This window comes from Delphinapterus leucas, chromosome 5 (genome assembly GCF_059928025.1).
Source record: "Delphinapterus leucas isolate spDelLeu-1000000601 "Yukka" chromosome 5, BTC_Dleu_Yukka2, whole genome shotgun sequence".
Lineage (NCBI taxonomy): Eukaryota > Metazoa > Chordata > Mammalia > Artiodactyla > Monodontidae > Delphinapterus > Delphinapterus leucas.
The window spans coordinates 2,093,384-2,113,388 of NC_143133.1; the positions used below are offsets into that span (position 1 = coordinate 2,093,384).

Consider the following 20,005-nt stretch of genomic DNA (forward strand, 5'->3'; position numbering starts at 1 on the left):
AGAGTGTTAAAAATCACATGTAATTTACTAGCTCACACTTCCATCCTGAAGTCGAATGGTAGTCACTAGGTTTTCATGTTTTCACATGGATTCCTATTTATTTATTTATTTAATTTTATTTTTGGCTGCGTTGGGTCTTCGTTGCTGCACGCGGGCTTTCTCTAGTTGCGGCGAGTGGGGGGCTACTCTTTGTTGCGGTGCACAGGCTTCTCATTGCGGTGGCTTCTCTTGTTGCAGAGCACAGGCTGTAGGCGCATGGGCTTCAGTAGTTGTGTTGCGTGGGTTCAGTAGTTGTGGCCCGCGGGCTCTAGAGCGCAGGCTCAGTAGTTGTGGCGCATGGCTTAGTAGCTCCACGGCATGTGGGATCTTCTTGGACCAGGGGTCGAACCCGTGTCCCCTGCATTGGCAGGCGAATTCTTAACCACTGCACCACCAGGGAAGTCCTCACATGGATTCTTAATGGATTCTAGTGATATTTATATGAATTAGATAATAAAGGACAATGTAATATATTTACTCACATATTGTTTTCTAGTCAGAGATAAAGGAAATTTTAATAGTGCCACACCAAAAAAAGAAGGAAGAAAAAAATCTAGTTTTAATTGTATCTAATAGTTTACTTCTCAAATATAAAAAATTTTAATGTGAATTTTAACCTTTGTTGTGGAATATAACATATGTAGATGGCATAGAGCAAAATGATATATAATGTATGAATGGTTTAAGGTGAACGCCTTTATAACCAGCACCCCGGTTAGGAAATAAAGTTTTATCAGTTGCTTGCCCTCTTAAAAGGATTCACCATCTTGACTTGAATGGTATCACTGCCTTGCTTTTCTTTATAGTTTTATCATCCAAATGGTTATACTTAAATATTATGGTTTAGTATTTGTCTTTTTTTACTTACTGTCTCTTCAGCATTTTTAAAGCTACAAGTTGCCCCTCCATCTCTCTTTTTCTCCTCGCACTTTAAAGGAAATGGGTTTTGTTGACCTGTAGAGTTTGCTACAGTCTTGAATTTTGCCGATGCCATCTCCATGGTGCCCATTATGTTCTCTTTTCTTTTGTATTTACAGTAAATTGGTAGCTGGGTCTAGAAGCTTGGCTGTATTTGGATTTTGTTCTTTGGCAAGCTCACTGCATAGGTGGCACTGTGTTCTACCCGCAGGCACATAAGCCTGCTTGTTGCCATTTGTGCTGTAGCAGCCATCATTGCTCCATGCCTAGATCCATTAATTTAACAAAGGTTCCAAGGTGGTGATATTTTAATTTTGTCATTCCTTCTTCTGTATTTACTAGTTAGAATATTTCTGTAAAGAGAAACTTCTCTGGGAAATGGGGCATGGCCAGAAAGGGAGCCGCCTCATTCTCTGTCACTCAACGCATGATTGCAGGGAGGCTGGTGCTAAACCATTCATAGATGACCTGCTTGTTGGTCAGGGTTTCATATGGAGCAGAGCAGCTTCCTTGCTGAGATCTATTGGAAGTCAGCCCTCAACCCACACGCACAAAAAGAAACTTCCTCTCAGCTCTTTTGCTTACCCCGTGGTACAGTTTGTATAAAGGTAACCGTTCAAAATGAGAAGTTGGTTTCCTGTCATCTTCTAAAGTGACCAATTACTATTTCTTTAATATTATTTTGAATGCATAGGTTTTTAAAAAAATTTATTTATTTGATTGTGTCGGGTCTTAGTTGTGGCAGGCAGGCTCCTTAGTTGCAGCTCACAGGCTCCGTAGTTGAGGCTCAAGGGCTCCTGTGGCTCGCCGGCTCCTTAGTTGTGGCACATGGGCTCCATAGTTGTGGCATGCGGGCTCCTTAATTGCAGCTTGTGGGCTCCTTAGTTACGGCTCGCTGGCTTCCTTAGTTTTGTGGCATGAGAACTCTTAGTTGCAGCATGCATGTGGGATCTAGTTCCCGGACCAGGGATCGAACCCAGGTCCCCTGCATTGGGAGCACAAAGTCTTAACCACTGCGCCACCAGGGAGGTCCCTGCAGAGATTTAAATATATTTAATGTGTTTCAAAACATTGCAGTTATCCTTTTTGATACTACTCACATTGTCCCACCTTTGACTAAAGAGAACCTCTCCAAGTTGACTCCTGAGCCTAGTAGTCTTTGACAGCTTCCAGGCCACCTCCTGTAGGAGATGTTCTAGGCTCATCTTGTACGTTTCCTGCCCCAGATCTGGAGTCAGCCATTTCTCTAAGAAACCTTGATTTCTTTTTGTGAGAAATGAAATTTTAGTCTGGGTGCTAGAAATGCTCTTTGCTACTGACTGGTTAGTTATTCTTTTTAGACCTTTTTAGTGGATAGAGCTAGGAAATATAAATTACCTTTTGGAGATTTCCTAAGAATCTGCCTGCCAATGCAGGGGACACGGGTTTCAGCCCTGGTCTGGGAAGATCCCACATGCCGCGGAGCAGCTAAGCCTGTGCACCACAACTACTGAGCCTGCGCTCTATAGCCCGCGAGCCATGACTACTGAAGCCCACACAACTAGAGCCCGTGCTCCGCAACAAGAGAAGCCACTACAGTGAGAAGGCCGCGCACTGCAACAAAGAGTAGCCCCTGCTCACTGCAACTAGAGAAAGCCCGCGCACTGCAACTAGAGAAAGCCCGCGCACAGCAACGAAGACCCAATGCAGCCAAAAATAAACAAATAAATTTATTTTTAAAAATTACCTTGTGATTTGTATACTATATTGATAAATTGGAATTGTAAGTATAATTATAAATATATTGGAATTATAATTCCAATTAAAATTCAGGTCTAAGGGGTTTTTACTTAACCTCTTCTATCTAACATTTGTTTTTCTTTCTTCTACAACAAGAATTCTGGTTCTCTAGGACACCAGGAATAACAAAACTAGAATATTACTTAATAACTCATTTGCTTTCTCTCACATACCACACACAGTATCAATCCTATACCAATAATATGTTCTCTCTTCATGTTTTAAAATAGTTATATTCTCTGTTGTCAGAGCATATAACCATTATATGTTATGGTCTTGTTTTTACGTTCATTTTGTGTTACAATTAATAACTTAATTCTGTAATAAATATATATTTAATGCTCACCACCAGTCCTTGTATCAGTGCCCCTTTAGTCAGTGTGGTTGTCTGAAGTTGCTTTTATAGTAGATTTCCCAGAAAACACTTGTGGAAAGGATTTCTTCATTCTTGCGTTGTGGCCTTTATATGTCAATGTTAATTTGGTTTAGTTAGTTTGGGTATAAAATCATTGGCTCACATTTTCCTATTTTGTGTATCTTAAATGCATAATTCATTTTCTTAGAATTTGAAGACAATCTTTCCATATAAGTTACTTGGTTTCTTTTCCTTGATGCTCATAATCTATTTTCCTTTTTCTTTAGAATCCAGAAATTTTACCAGAATATGTTTTGGTGTTTGTCTTTCTGGGCAGTTTTCTCAGATGATGTGCCCTTCCAAACCTTCTTTATTTTCAGAGTGTTTTCTTGAATTGGTTTTTAATATTCATTCTGTTCCCTTGCTTTTGTTTCCTGGTATGCGCATGTTGGATTTTCCTTGTCTGACTTCTTTAACTGTCACGTTTTCTCAAGTCCTTTTTATCACTTTCTTCATTTCTTTATGATTTAAAAAGTTTTTCTCCTCTTTCACCTTTACGCTGTTTTTGGTATTTATTTTTAAAATTATTTTTCATTTATATCTAATTCCTTTTATATTCTAGCCCTCATTTCTGAATTTTTCTAATTAAACATTTTTCTTATCTTTTATTATTAATGCCTTTCTTTATCTTTTATGAAATAATAGGCTATAGTTTTCATTTGTTTTGTGGATATGTCTTGTGTGCTTTTGTTATGTGTAGGAATGTGATTTTGCTCTTTTTTCTTTTAATAATTTATTTTTAAAATTAATTTATTTTTGGCTGCATAGGGTCTTTGTTGCTGCGTGCAGGCTTTCTCTAGTTGTGGAGAGTGGAGGCTACTCTTCATTGTGGTGCATGGTCTTCTCATTGCCGTGACTTCTCTCTTTTTTTTTTTTTGCTGTACACGGGCCTCTCACTGTTGTGGCTTCTCCTGTTGCGGAGCAGAGGCTCCGGACGCGCAGGCTCAGCGGCCATGGCTCACGCGCCCAGCCGCTCTGCGGCATGTGGGATCTTCCCGGACCGGGGCACGAACCCGTGTCCCCTGCATCGGCAGGCGGACTCTCAACCACTGTGCCACCAGGGAAGTCCCCGTGGCTTCTCTTGTTGTGGAGCACGGGCTCTAGGCGCATGGGCTTCAGTAGTTGCGGCGCGTGGGCCCAGTAGTTGTGGCTCGTGGGCTCTAGAGCCTAGGCTCAGTAGTTGTGGCACATGGGCTTAGTTGCTCCACAGAATGTGGGATCTTCCCAGACTAGGGCTTGGACCCGTGTCCCCTGCATCGGCAGGCGGATTCTTAACCACTGTACCACCACGGAAGCCCTCTTTGAATAATTTTTGTGTGGTATTTGATCATGATATTTTTCTGTTCATTTTTACATGAAATTAGTTTTCCTGGAGGAGTCCAGTTCAGGAATCCTGACTCTAGAGCTCCCTCTTCTGTTGTTTTTGTGAAGTGCTAAAAAATATGGCAGCTTATTTCATTCTCCTCCCTTGCTTTTATCTGGGTCTTTTCTCTTTTCTTCTTTTCTTTTCTCTCGTTCCCAGCCCCATATTCCCCTCTCCTCCCCTCCCCTCTTTTTTTTTTTTGTAATAAATTTACTTACTTACTTATTTATTTATTATTTTTGGCTGCGTTGGGTCTTTGTTGCTGCATGCGGGTTTTCTCTAGTTGCGGTGAGCGGGGGCTGCTCTTCGTTGTGGTGCGTGGACTTCTCATTATGGCGACTTCTCTTGTTGCAGAGCACAGGCTCTAGGCACGGAGGCTTCAGTAGTTGTGGCATGCGGGCTCAGTAGTTGTGGCTCGTGGGCTCTAGAGGGCAGGCTCAGTGGTTGTGGTGCATGGGCTTAGTTGCTCCGCTGCATGTGGGATCTTCCCAGACCAGGGCTTGAACCCGTGTCCCCTGCATTGGCAGGTGGATTCTTAACCACTGCGCCACCAGGGGAGCCCCATAATGTATATGTTTAATACTGTAAATTTCCTTCTAAGTTTTGCTTTACTGCATCCTACAAATTTTATTACCTTTCTGTTATTGATTTCTACCTTAATTGTATTAATGTTGGGGAACTTGGTCTTTGTGAACTAGTCTTTGACGTTTTCAAGACTTACCTTATGGCCCATTGTGGGACGATTAATATCTCAACTGTTATTTGATTTACATTTGACAAGAAATATTAAATCTTTGAGTCTTGTTCCTTTTTTCATTTCAGGTCTTGGTATGGTGACTCCTGTGAATGACCTTAGAGGATCTGATTCTATTGCCTATGACAAAGGGGAGAAGTTATTGCGGTGTAAACTGGCAGCGTTTTACCGACTAGCAGATCTCTTTGGATGGTCTCAGCTTATCTACAATCACATCACAGTGAGTATTAAATGGAGTAGTAACTGAATGATAAGTGGAATAGTATGTGTCTGGCACCACCTGTTTTCATTTAGGGGGAGAGGGAATCTGGCTGAGCTGAAGTAAATCTTGGAACACCTTCCTTCTGGTTGCTGACTGCAGAGTATAATAATCTGAGAATTAGCCAGTTTGAATTAAAAATTATGAGAACAGTAGTTCTTTAAAACTCCTTTCTTGCTTGCTAACCTAATAAATGAGTGTTTACCAAATTATAGGCAGTTCCTAAAGTTCTTTTTATGCCTAAAAAATCAAGAATGAAGATGTTTTCTTTCCTACTTGGACCAAAGCCTTCTATCTCTCATATTTATTTCTTCAGATATTCCAGTTTTAGCCATTTTTCAACATTATCAGGACCTCTAGTTTCTTCAATTCATTCTTTTTTTTTTTTTTAATTTGTTTTTGGCTGCATTGGGTCTTCGTTGCTGTGCTCAGGGTTTCCCTAGTTGCAGCGAGCAGGGGCTACTCTTGGTTGCGGTGTGCATGCTTCTCATTGCAGTGGCTTCCCTTGTTGAGGAGCACAGGCTCTAGGGCGCGTGGGCTTCAGTAGTTGTGGCACACAGGCTCAGTAGTTGTGGCTCAAGGGCTCTAGAGCGCAGGCTCAGTAGTTGTGGCTCGTGGGCTCTAGAGCACAGGCTCATTAGTCGTGGCACACGGGCTTAGTTGCTCTGCAGCATGTGGGATATTCCCGGACCAGGGCTCAAACCCGTGTCCCCTGCATTGGCAGGAGGATTCTTAACCACTGCGCCACCAGGGAAGCCCCTTATTGGATATTTTGAATTATTAATATAGTGTGTGCTTATTGTGGCAAGCGTCCCTTACACAGACGTTGAAAGAAGAAATTATAATCCTGTGAATACTCTTATCCGCCTTGAGATAACCAGACGTTTAAATCGTTCTACCCTTTTCTCCATACTCAACGCACTCAGTACACACAGTACTTAATACACATGTGTAGGTGTTTTTTACTTGTGGACTCATAACCAGCAGTGCTTAGTTCAGCTCCATTCTTTTTTTTTTTTTTTTTTTTAAGTATTTATTTGTTTTGGCTGTGAAAGGATCTTAGTTGCTGGATGTGGGCTTCTTAGTTGCGGCAGGCATGCTCTTAGTTGTGGCATGCATGCAGGATCTAGTTCCCTGACCAGGGATTGAACACGGGCCCCCTGCATTGGGCGCACGGAGTCTTACCCAGTGGATCACCAGGGAGGTTCCCAGCTCCATTCTTGACTCCAAGGAATGCTCTTTGATGGTAGTCTGAAGCCCACCTTTGTGACTAGTGCACTGTGCCTCTGGGACGTGGTAGGGATCTTTGCCAGATATACCGAGTTACCCTCCCCTCTGTTCTCCACATTGCCGCTAAAGTGAACCTTTCAAAACGCAGACCTGACCCTGTTGTATCTATGCTGTCGTGCTTGTGGAATGTTACTTCCACCCTAGCACACCTGCTTTATTTCCCCCACAGCAGTTTCCATCATCCATACTGTACGTTTGTTCGTCATCCACATCAGCTCCATGAAAGGAGCCTCCGGCTGTGTCCTGGGAAGAATTCCTGTGCTGGGCACAGAGGAGGCGCACACTGAACTCTTGGCTGAATGATGGAGTGAAGCATCCAGTTGACCTGAAATTCTGCCTTAGTAAAATTATCAAGTGAGACTCCATGGTGCCTTTTGATATTTGGTCAGTGGATCCAGTTAGCCTCCCACAAGAGCTGGCTCTCTTCCTTGTGCCTGCGTGGAAATTGCTGGCCTCTGTGGCTAATTATACTTGACAGAACGTCTGTGTAGATATATATTTTTTAAAATAAATTTATTTATTTATTTTTGGCTGCGTTGGGTCTTCGTTTCTGTGTGAGGGCTTTCTCTAGTTGCGGCGAGCGGGGGCCACTCTTTATCGCAGTGCGCGGGCCTCTCACTATCTCGGCCTCTCTTGTCGCGGAGCACAGGCTCCAGGTGCGCAGGCTCAGTAGTTGTGGCTCACGGGCCCAGTTGCTCCGCGGCATGTGGGATCTTCCCAGACCAGGGCTCGAACCCGTGTCCCGTGCATTGGCAGGCAGATTCTCAACCACTGTGCCACCAGGGAAGCCCCTGTGAAGAGATTTAATGCTAAATGGTTGCCTAAAAATTAGTTCCATGAAAATGTTACATTGCTAAGAGGAAATGTAATCCTTGGCTTAATGCCAGCCTTACATTCTCTGGGGATTTCAAAAGCTGTTTACTACTAGTCCTATTATGAATGCTATTTAAATAAGTTTGAATTGCTTAAATTGATCATTGTTTTCTCCCTTTAATTATTTGGGACTTGGCAGAATTAAAACATTAGTTAGGGGCTTCCCTGGTGGCGCAGTGGTTGAGAGTCCGCCTGCCGATGCAGGGGACACGGGTTCGTACCCCGGTTCGGGAAGATCCCACATGCTGCGGAACGGCTGGGCCCGTGAGCCATGGCCGCTGAGCCTGCGCGTCCGGAGCCTGTGCTCCGCAATGCGAGAGGCCACAGCGGTGAGAGGCCCGCATACTGCAAAAAAAAAATAAAAAAAAACATTAGTTAGGTGTTTACTTTTCTGTAAGTGATCTGTTTGGGACATAACACAGAGTAAAAAAGAAATTCAAGTTACAAAACATATTTCTTATATCTTGTGAACTAGAGAATCTTTGAGGAAGAAAGTTTTTGTTTTTTTAACTATTTATAGCATCCATATTTTGGTTTCACAGTCTAGGCGTTATCATATATAGATTTAACAGAAAAGAAATATTAATAGTATCAGTGCAGCCAAAAAGTGCCAACAGGTCATCATGCCCTTTCTTTGAAGGAGGGCAATAGGGATTTTCTGCTAAAGGGATTTAAAAGTGCTAACAGGTGTTAGAGGATTGGAGCTGATTGTCTGAATTACAGCTCTGTCTTAAGATTGCATTGGATTTAGAGAAGCTTTTGAGCGGGGGTGTCAAAAGACAGGATAGCCCAGTTGGCACATGAGCTGGGCTTCCTCTCTTGGTGGCACGTAGCCAATGGCAGGGTCTTTCCGTCCCTAAATGCCTCTGGGTGTCAGTGGAATGCTAGGTTCACCTCCATTCTGGATTCCAAGGAATGCTAACCCTCTGAGGTGGTGGGCTCCAGAGGTGGCAGCGGGTCCACAGTGACTGTGTTCTGAGGACATGATAGGGATCTCTGCCAGAGATAGTGAGTCGGGTGTATTGTGTTTTCGGTGAATGACGTTAGCGCTCATTCCTTGTGCACAGAGAAGGGGCATTACATGTGGGAAGACTCGCAGTTAGACCAGTGCTACGCCATCAGGGACTAGAAAACTTACTTTGAAATGTCCTCTCTTTTTTCAGTCTACATCAGTATTTAGCACTTTCTCCTTTTTGTTTCAGATTCTGAAAATTGTATATTTTAAGCTTTTTCCATTATAATATGTAGATCTGTTAAGCTCACTCTTGGAAATATATGTTAAAGAAAGAGGTCAAAGAAGAAAACATGATGTATAAATATATTTATTATAGCATTATCTGTAATAATAAAAAAATTTGAGTCTTAATATCCATCAGTAGGTGGGAAGTGGCTCAGTTATTCAACATCAGCTTGAGGGAATGTTACATACTATGAAAAATAATTGACAAAGACCATGTGAAACCATGGAAAATAATTATTATAAAAGAGAAAATATAAAATGTATACTGTTTATAGCTATATGAATTATGTGTGTGTGTGTGTATATATATATATATATATATATATATAGACAAAGAAAAAAGTGAGTAAAACTGGCTATGTAGTATTTTTTTAATGTGGGACCTCATAGCATGAGCGTGCTTCTAAAACTTATGTGGAGGAAAAAAGGCCTAGAATAGATAACTCCTGAAGAACTAGGTAAGGAGATATTTTTTCCTATCAAGTGTCAAACTTATAAAGTGATGGTAACTAAAATAGTGTGCTTTGGGGAAAGGCAGAAACAGATAAACCAGTGGGACAGAGCCTAGAACTAGATCTTTATGTACTGAAATCAGATATACAGGGACTTCACTGGTGGTCCAGTGGTTAAGACTCCACGGTTCCAGTTCAGGGGGCCTGAGTTCAGTCTCTGGTCAGGGAACTAGATCCCGCATGCTGCAGTGGAGATCCTGCATGCCTCAACTAAGACCCGGTGCACCCAAATAAATAAATAAATATTAAAAAAAAAAAAAGAAATCAGATATACAAAAGAGTCTGCATTGCAGATCATCAAGGGAAGAATGAAGGACCAGGCTGTAATTGGTGCTGGCACAATTAGATTGAAAAATCAGAATTGGAAAATTGTATTGGATTCTTACCTTATACTGTATAGAGTCACAAAGCAATTCCAATGAATTAAGCATTAAGTGTGAAAGATAATACTTAAAAAATTTTGGGATCTGTATAAGTGAAAATCACTTACCTTTAACCTCTGACTTTAGGAAAGTTGTCTTAAGACACAAAAGCACTTATAAAAGAAAAGATGAATACATTATTTGACTACATTAAAGTAAACAAATTTCTCATCATTAAAAGACACCATAAAGAGAGTGAAAATAAAAGCTTACAACCTAGAAGATTTTGCCTCACGGTTAGCCAACAAGAAATTAGTATCCAGAATAGACGAAGAACTATCAGTAAGCAACCAGTATAAAATGGACAAAAGACAAGGCAGTTTACAGGAATTTCACAGAAGGGGAAATAAGACTGGCTTATAAAAATACGAAATGTACTCAACTCAGTTGTAACTGGGAAATTATAAAGCCACGATGGAATACCATTTCACAGACATCAGATTTTAATTTTTAGGAAAGATGGTTGTAGAAGCACAGAACTATCATATACTACTAGCAGGAGTGTACATTTAATTAGGCCCTTTGGAAAATAATTGGCTTCACCTCCTACTTTTTTACCCTGGAGAAACTTGTACCGTGTACACTAGGAGACAGGTATAAGAATGTTCATAGCATTGTTTTTAATGGCAAAATGAAAACCACGTCCATTGACAGAAGATGGATACATAAATTGTATATTCATCCAATAGGCACTATACAGCAATGAGGATGAATAAATTATTGCCATGTTGTATATCATCTGGAGGAATCTCAGAAATAGTGTTGAGGAAAAAAGTCACCGAAAAATACAGTATGATTGCAATTACATGAAGTTCACAAACAGATAAAAATTAAGCAATATATTGCTTAGGGATGAATATATATAAAGTAAAACTGTAAGGAAAAGAAAGAAAATGCTTAACACATAACTCAGGGATAGTGATTACTTATGGGATATGGGGAGAAAGAAACAGCTTCAGAAATATTAGATTTATTTTGTTTCTGAAGCTGGTTGAAAGGTACATGGACATTTGATTTATTATTTTACTTAAGTTGTACGTATACCTGCTAAATACTTTTTTACATGTATGTTTCAAAATAAAAACTTTTAAAATAAGCAAAAATATCTGACTTGGGACTTCCCTCGTGGCACAGTGGTTAAGAATCTGCCTGCCAGTGCAGGGAACACTGGTTCGATCCCTGATCTGGGAAGATCCCACATGCCACAGAGCAGCTAAGCCCATGCACCACAACTACTGAGCCTGTGCTCTAAGAGCCTGTGAGCCACAGCTGTTGAGCCCGCGTGCCACAACTACTGAGCCTGCGCTCTAAGAGCCTGTGCGCCGCAACTACTGAGGCCCGTGCACTCTAGGATCCATGTGCCGCAACTACTGAGCCTGCGTGCTGCAGTAGCTGAAATCCGCGCACCTAGAGCCCATGCTCTGCAAAAAGAGGAGCCGCTGCAATGAGAAGCCCGCGCACCACAACAAAGAGTAGCTCCCGCTCGCCGCAACTAGAGAAAGCCCACGCGCTGCAACGAAGACCCAGCGCAGCCAAAAAAATAAATAAAATTAAAAATATCTGACATTTAATTTTTCCCTGTTTCCAACCTTATTTTTCTTCATCCCAGCCAATAAATACACAGAGTAATTCCTTGTTTAAGTTTTGTTTTGACCCAGTTTGGGAATTGGGGAATTTGCATAGTTTTGATTTAGATAGTTAGAAAGATCAGCATCTTTTATAAAATAAAAGAACTGACTTCAGGGTTAAAAAACCTGGCTAACTTAAAATTAATGGGAAAATATTTGGGGGAAAGGCCCAAAATTATGGAAAGGCCCAAATATTTCTGGCCCCTCGGTAGTGAAAGTGTGGAGTCCTAACCACTGGACTGCCAGGGAATTCCCAGCATTTTTGAAATAACTAAAAAGGAGTAGAGACCTAGTAGTAGAGATTTATAGAGAATGGATATTGTAGAGATGGCTTTCCTACTACAATTAATAATATTGCAGTAGTGTAATAGTTAAGAGATGCCATTTATTGAAAGCTTTATTGTGAGTACAAGCCCCTTTCATCCCCACTTCATGGGTGAGGAGACCAGGAGCCCAGGGTCCCCAGAGCAACATAGACAGTTCTGGGTTTTAACTCAGGTCTTATATGACTGTGGGTCCACATTCTAGTGTGCTGAGGAAATCCAGTGAGTTTCGCGTGAAGGTGACATGGAGGAGATGGGATAGTTTCAGATGTCCCAGGACTAAACTACAGTTTAGGGTGGAGGTAGACCTCGTTCGGTGTTGCACACCACAGACAGATTTCTGTTCAGTGTAAGAGAGAGTGTTTAATGATTAGGCCTCTCCAGCTTCTGTTTGTTTACTGCTGTACGCTAGCCTCCAGGTGCAGAAGGCCTCCGGGACTATTTGCTGAATGAAGGAACGAGGCTGGCCGTGTGAGGGCATCACTGCACTGTCCAAGCAGACACCCCTCCGCCCCGTGTGTGTTTCTTTTGGGCCACTATAGAAGTCACTGTGCTGGTTAGGAGGTTGGACTAAAACAGCATAAGGCCTTTTCAACAAACATTGAATTCCATCTACCTGACCCTAGTTAGAATTCTTAGCCCAGTAGTAAATGTGTTCCATCCTAATAGCTTTGGGAAGTCTTTTGAGTCTATCCCCAAATCATTATATTGATAAAAATTAGACTAAATTTTTGTGAGGGCAGGACTCCCCCCCACCCCCACCGTACTACATGACTAGCATCTAGCACATATCCATCATATGTGACAAATCTGTATTGTTGAAAGAAAACTATATTGTGGAAGGAAGAAAGATACCAGGGGAGTAAGGATGTGATGTGTAGAGACTTTTGGTCAGGCAGAAAGGAAGAACGCTCTCTTTGTGATTTTTATGATTGTTCGCTATCCTATAGGTTTTGAGTACTTAAAAAAAAAAAAAACATTTTGACTTTTAAAAAGTAAGGTTTGGTTTTCATTATGACACCCTTGAGGAGTGTCACCTTTTTGCACGTGATACTGGCTTGGTAGCCACCAGAAGGTTTTTTTCTTTATAAAGTTAATTATCATGAATGTGACCAAGATGCACTTCATGTACCCAGTAAGTTACTACAACATAATAACAGAAAGCTTTCAGTACCCCTTAGCTTTGCGATAGGCACTGTATTTAAGTGAGACCCTATGTAGCTCAGTTAATGCTCACCAAAAAACTGTGAGTCTGTGGACTGAAAGAGATGCAAATAATTTCAGTAGGATTTTTGAGCTAACTCAGTAATTCTCCACACAGACCAGAGTGAGCTCCGAGCAGGAACACTTCCTCGTTGTACCTTTTGGACTTCTCTACAGTGAAGTGACTGCATCCAGTTTGGTAAGAATGTCCTTCTCTTCTTGGGCATCAAGTATATGTAGGTCATGTTAGGTAATTAAATACTGTCTAATCTCGTTAGACATGTAAAACCCAAGAAAGAGGAAAAACTCTATGTTTTGTGTGATTAACTCAGGGAAAAACTTTAAAAATAAGTTATAAACACTTTAAACTTTGGTTTAAGTAATTTCTAGTTAGGATAACATGAAATCCTCTTGATATTTAAGATTTTGCTTTCTTATTTCAGGTTAAAGTCAATCTACAAGGAGAGGCAGTGGACCGTGGAAGCACTAATCTAGGGGTAAATCAGGCTGGCTTCACGTTACATTCTGCCATTTACGCTGCACGCCCGGACGCGAAGTGCGTTGTGCATGTTCACACACCAGCAGGGGCCGCGGTGAGTGCGCTGCCCTGGTAGAGACTTCAAGTTTAAAGCCGTTCAGTGAGCGGCACTTCACATTTCCTCCAAATTGCCCTCTCTTGTTGCACCAAGTCAACAAACCTCATTTTGTTGGATTAGAAAAATCTTTTTTCCTCACTACATTTGACTTTCTTAAAAGAATATATTTTAAGGGGTCCATTTACTATCTGATTTTGAAAAACATGTAATAAGTCTGAAAATGTTGTAAGACTCAACGATTAGAAAAATCAGTGTTGAAGAGAGGAGTGAGATTTCAGCGTATGGGAGACTGGGAAGTGCAGAATGACAGCAGTGAATTGAGACTCCTTGGTTGAGAAGGGAGGGTGAGGTGAGGTGGTAAGTGGGGGACGCTGGGCTCAGGCAAGGGTTTGTGGGATGCAGGAGACTTGAACCTACTTGACGGTCTGAGGGGAAGGCGCCAGGCCTGTGATGGAGAGGTTGAGGCTGAGAGACACACCGGCCAGCCTCCACAGATGATCCGCCTGGAGTTAGCGAAACCCAGGCTGGATTGTGACTGGGGAGAGTAATACCGGGGAAGGGAGTTCCCTGGTGGTCCAGTGGTTAGGGTTTGGCGCTTTCACTGCCCTGGCCCGGGTTCAGTCCCTGGTTGGGGAACTAAGGTCCCCTCAAGCTGTGTGGTGCAGCCAAAAAATAAAAAAAGAAGGGGGAAGAGGGCACAGACGCTGCAGACTCTCAGGAGACTTGGCTGTTGAGCCCCGAGCTTGCCAGGAGCCTGCCCCATTCTGATCACCAAGCCTGGACCCTGCTGGTGCACACAGGCCACCTGACCAAGCCTCGGACCCCTCAGTATGTATGAAAGTGTACTTTCTGGTTGTTGGCACAGTCATGTGAAAGCGAAGCACTCAAGAACTGTCTAGAATTGTCTTTTTTATCACCAGTTTTATACTTTAATGACTTCCTGGGCTTATTTGTTTGACAGATGACCTCATTGATCTATCTTGATGTTTTAATGTCATAGATCTTGGGTTGTTGGGATGAATGTTGGATCTGGTTTGTTTGTTTTACTTTGAAGATATGGTTCTTGATGTCAGCATCAGTTTTATTAGTTATATCATTCTCCAAATGATGTAATTTTTTCTTAAAAGAATGCATGCTCTTCCAACCCCAAAAATTCCATGCCAAAAAAAAAAAAGAAAAATCCATGCATTTTAAAGAACCATTAGAGGTACCTTTGAGACTATGGTTATCACAAATAGCATGTAATTTGTTTTAAAAATTATCAAAGTACCTTTACTTTATAAGGAAATATCTTCTTATAGAAAGGCTGATATTGTGAAAGGAATTAAATATGGTACTGCCTTCTTTGTGGTATTGTCTTTTTAGATTAACTTTTCTCTAAGAAATTGCTACACTTACATATGTATTATTTAAATCTTTGGGGCCTGTTAGTCTAGGTAGAAGACCTTTAAAATTAGCATATTCTAAAGTCAGTTTGGGAAAGTTAAGGAAATTAAAGGGCTATATGGACACTTAGATTTTTCACTTAAATAAATGTAGAGAATTTATACAGTATAATATCCTAAATCTTTATAAATCTCCTTTTATCTGACTTTCAGGTGTTCCTATCTCACCTACAACCTAAGATGAAAAGTACACAAAACCTTAAAGCTCTTCAGAAACCCCTCTTTGCAGTGTTGTGACTCATTCAGAGGAAGCCATTATCTCTCCTTGCAGTAGATCCAGGGCTCATCTTATTAAATCTGAGCTCACTTGGTGTTTACAGTCAGTGTGGGAGAAATCCAGAAATATGTGGAATTTCTTTTGAGACCTTCCTTGACAGTGGTAGCTTTGATTTTTAAAAATAGATTGGTGGTGAGCCCCAGAAGTAAGGTTTATCTTAAATTCATGGGTTCATTCATTTCTGAAAGGAGAACAGAGTAAAATACGTTCCCGCCGTTACGTTTTTGAGGAAAGCATTTGCCGTGTCGTCAGTGTAGCTCCTGATTCGTCTTCGTTGATGGTGCTGCTTGTTCTCTAGGTCTCTGCGATGAAATGTGGCCTCTTGCCAATCTCCCCAGAGGCACTTTCCCTTGGAGAAGTGGCTTATCATGATTATCACGGGATTCTGGTTGATGAGGAAGAAAAAGTTTTAATTCAGAAAAATTTGGGGCCTAAAAGCAAGGTCAGTAGGCATCTAATCTGGTATTTAAATTACAGAGGAAAGAAGAAAAACGTTATCTGTCTTCTTGCCTAGGTCCATAAAGCTTTCCTGTTTCCTCCCTTTAGGTTCTTATTCTCCGGAATCACGGGCTTGTATCCGTTGGAGAGAGTGTTGAGGAGGCCTTCTATTACATCCATAACCTTGTGGTTGCATGTGAGATCCAGGTAGGTGGTGGCCGTTCCGTTTGGTCTGTAGTACACTTAGGTGTTTGTGGGGTTCCCATAGATTTTTGATACTTGTTTTGCAGCAGTGAGTCTGTGAGCGATTTCTTCGCTAAAGATGAGCTCATGGATTTGGAAGATGACCAGGGAGAATGCCGTTTCACTGATTTAAGTTGGCAAATGATTATTGGGCTTTTCATTTCTAACTTTTAATTTTTCAAATACATAAGCCACTGCCATTGATGGAGTACTAGCATATGCCAGCCCTGCTATCAGGGGCTTTATTTATGTTACTACATGTCATTTCACTCGAACTCCACACACTCTTTTTGAAGAGGTGGGTGCAGGGAGTAGAGACGTGCCCACAGTCTCACAGCAGTGGGCTCTGCTTATGCTGAGTCTGCTCGGCCCCTGTGTGCGTTCCTCACTGTCACTCTGGCTTGTGTCTGTGTGGTGATGCAGCCCCCAGTCCCCTTCATATGGCCTTGGGAGGGCTTTGTCTTCCCTTCTAGTATGAGTGCCCAATATTCTTTCATGCTAAAGAAAACCTTCTGAAGATTACCTTGTGATTTGTCTATCGGTGTCTGTCTCACATTTTTTATTCTTATAATGATTTGGTTTCTTTTGAAACCTACATTTCTGTTGAAGTGATCTCTCATGGGCATCTGACCCCCTTGATCAGCAAGGAACTCCAACTGTAGTGTTTGCTTGTTTTGGAAAAGGTTCGAACTCTGGCCAGTGCGGGAGGGCCAGACAATTTAGTCCTCCTGGATCCTGGGAAGTACAAGGCCAAATCCCGTTCCCCCGGGTCCCCGGCAGGGGAGGGCAGCGGATCGCCTCCCAAGTGGCAGATTGGTGAGCAGGAGTTTGAAGCGCTCATGCGGATGCTGGATAATCTGGTAAGAATGTTGCCACCACTTGATGATACAGCGCTCATCCCAACAGCACAAATGTTAGTGTTTTTATAGTGAGTGAAATAGTATTGTGAAATTGCTGTCTTCATGCATTCATTCATCAGAATGCTTTCACCCTCAAGTCATGAAGAAGCACCAGGGCAATTTAACTTCTAAGCTAAACTACGATTGAATATACAGGTGAGGGTTTCTTGTCTCCTTTTATTTTTTAAAGGTAATCTTGTTTGGACTGTGTGGGGTCAGGAGCACAAAGAATGCTCTGCTCTGCTGGATGAGTAACTCCTCGAGTAGCAGGGTCAGCCCTGTACCCGTCATCCCGCAAGCAAGCTGTTGAGGGGACTTTCTAAATCAGTCAGCCGAGTGTCTTGTTTTTGTTTTAACAGTAAATTCTAGCTATTCGGGGCCTGACTGCTGTGTTCCACACACTTTGCTGCCGATTTATTGCGTGGGAGACCCTCTGCTGCTTCCTGCGGGGACGTGGAGCCCAACGTGGTACAGGAGCATGGCTGCGGGGCTTTTAGCATAATAAGAACGTTCTAATAGTACATGGCAGGATGTGGTCTGTTAGGTGGCCGCAGTGAGGGATGTCATCCTTTTGCAAGGATCAGGGAGGAAATTTATGTAGAGGGTGGCACTTGAGAAGGACCTCAAAGAAGAGGTAGAAGTGTGGCAGGCTGAGTTGGGGGAAGGAAAGCATCCGTAGCAGAGGTGAGGGCACGGCTGGAGACATGGCAGCACGACAGGGTCATGTCTTTCAGGTCCATCTCTGATCTCGCCAAGTTCTTTAAATATTCACAACAAGGCACTTAGGGTCGAAGCAATCACATTAAAAGACAAATGACTCTGTGATGGGGCCCTTTTCCTGCTGCAGTGTCATACCTCTTCAGTAGGATTCAAGAGAGTCTCCTACTGCCACGTGATGTTAGGTGCTGGAGAAAAAAAAGACCTGTCGTGGGCATGTGGAACAGAGAAGACACTGGAAGGGCACGTTGCCAGCTTCACATTAAGAAAGTCGCCACAATTGGACCAGGTCACGGGTGGGATGGGTGGCTTCAGGAAGATCTTGGAAGAAAAAGAATTCATGGATCTGATTCAGGGTGTGCTAAGTGTCCTCAGAGGGTTCTTCTCACTGAAATTCTTTGGACTTAGGAGAATGTACATTGCTGGAAAGGGAGAGCTGGGAGTTAACTGCCTGGAAGTGATGGTCACAGGAGTAGATTTGATCAGTGAGGGAGGGGTGAACCTCCCATAACTTCTGCATTCGTTTGCTCAGTAAGTGGGTTGCATTAACTGACCACCTAGTCTTGAGCCTGTAGCCGTGACCAGGACACAGTTCCTGCCCTCAGGGAGCTCATGGCCTAGTCAGGGAAATGGACAAACAAGTCCCGGATGCAGTCCGGCACCTGTGACGTGTGCACTGACGGAGCACGAAGGCAGCTGCAGGGCGGAGGGGGCGCGTGAGCCAGGACTGCTTCCAGGGAAGCAGCCAAGAGGAAGAAAGCCCACTGAGACGCTGAAAGAGGCAGGCCAGGACAGTGCAGTCTCAGGGAGGTCACACCCGGAGAAGGTTTGAGAGTGGGTGGTGGTCGCTCAGGCATCTGTATCCGGAGTCCGATACCCCGAGGGGCCCGGCAAGGTGAGGAACGCTGGGGCGACCCAGGCTTACTGGCCCTTCTTCTGTCCTCTTAGCAAATACTTTGACGTTCACTGCGCTTATACCTAAAAGGCGGGGAGCGGGAGGGAGGAATAAAAATCAGGAACACCAGCCTGCCACATCTTGTGCACTCAGTACATTCTGGAAGGTGGAGAGAGAGAGAATTAAAATTAGTGACTCCAGTTTGATAGGGGAGGAAGATAAAGGATGAAAGATTAATAAGCGAGATGACAGGAAGGGTGTTTTATTCAGTGCGCTTAACGTGCACAGGTTATTTCTGACATTAGAAGGCTGTGTGGTTTATAAGAAGTAAAGTTGGACGGTGGTCACTGATGCTAGTCCCTGTTTTAATTTAACATTCTGATCAACTGTATGTGTTTGCTAATAATTGAGTAGGTAGAGAATAGTTGAGGGTTCTCACACTACAAGGAGTAGGTCATAAAGTCCATGAACATTTCTGACATAGAAAGTCAGAAGAAATGCTAGTTTGTTTTGCGATCAGGATATCATTCCAGCTTCTCAAAGAAGGGATGAATCCATATTTTTAACTGTAAGCCATATAGGAGGTCTGAGGGCTGAGTATTCCTTCTGATTTGGGTTTGGCATTTAAAGGGGAAGAATAAAGAAAAAACCCATACCCCCTCAGAATAAAATTTTGTGATGTCCTGGATGGTTTATTCTGAAGTCATGAAGATTACTCAAGAGTCCCGGCTCTCTCAGCAAGAGGACACTTGAGTTAATAAGAACTGTATTTTTCTGAAGACAGTCTTTATAGCTGAGTGGTTATCTTTTATTATTCTTCAGCAAAGCATGTTCATAAATGGAGAAGTTGCCAGTGCAGACATTTACCTGTCTTCCTGAGGGTAGTTACGAAACAAGAGTAAACAAAACAACAACCAACTCCATTCAGGGGTTATTACCACCCTTTTTTGAATGTATTAAGGGAATGATTGGTAATAAAGGTGGTGACCCCACATAGAGGGCAATCACCCAGAGGGGGGAGAATTCCCGAATTGAGAGGAATGCTTCTACAGTACTTGGCAAGTAGAGCGCCGCCACTGACTCATCCTACGTGACTAGCCCTGTGTAATCCTTTCAAATCTTAATTCTCTTGTCATTCATTGTGAAGCTGCCATAAATGACCTGGTCGAGGTAAGAAACTGTGGGTCAGGAGTCCAGGCACAGCTGAGCTCGGTCCTTGGCTTAGGGTCTCACGAGGCTGCAGTCAGGGTGTTGGCCTGGGCTGGGTTCTCATCAGAAGGCTCTACTGGGGGAGGATCCAATTCCAGACTCCTCACATCATGGGCAGAATTCATGTTCTTACAGCTCAGGAGTCAACGGCAGCTTGCTTCTTCAGAGCCAGCGATGGGCAGAGAGACTTTCTCAAGACGGGTGCTACACTCTGATGTACCATATCCCATCACCTTTGCCCAGTTCTGCTGGTTTGAAGCAGGTCGCT

At 42.7% G+C, this 20,005-nt stretch overlaps 1 protein-coding gene across 15 annotated transcripts in view; it reads left to right on the forward strand.

Moving 5' to 3' along the window:
• Positions 1 to 20,005, forward strand: part of ADD1 (adducin 1) — a 76,201-nt gene that overhangs the window by 39,623 nt on the left and 16,573 nt on the right. For 14 of the 15 annotated variants that reach the window (XM_089911424.1, XM_089911430.1, XM_089911427.1 and 11 more), the window contains exons 4-9: positions 5,337 to 5,488; positions 13,137 to 13,217; positions 13,462 to 13,611; positions 15,635 to 15,778; positions 15,883 to 15,981; positions 16,701 to 16,877. In XM_089911424.1, the coding sequence (XP_089767550.1) occupies positions 5,337 to 5,488; positions 13,137 to 13,217; positions 13,462 to 13,611; positions 15,635 to 15,778; positions 15,883 to 15,981; positions 16,701 to 16,877 (803 nt within the window). The remainder of the gene's footprint in view (positions 1 to 5,336; positions 5,489 to 13,136; positions 13,218 to 13,461; positions 13,612 to 15,634; positions 15,779 to 15,882; positions 15,982 to 16,700; positions 16,878 to 20,005) is intronic. The other variant, XM_089911429.1, reaches the window with a different exon arrangement.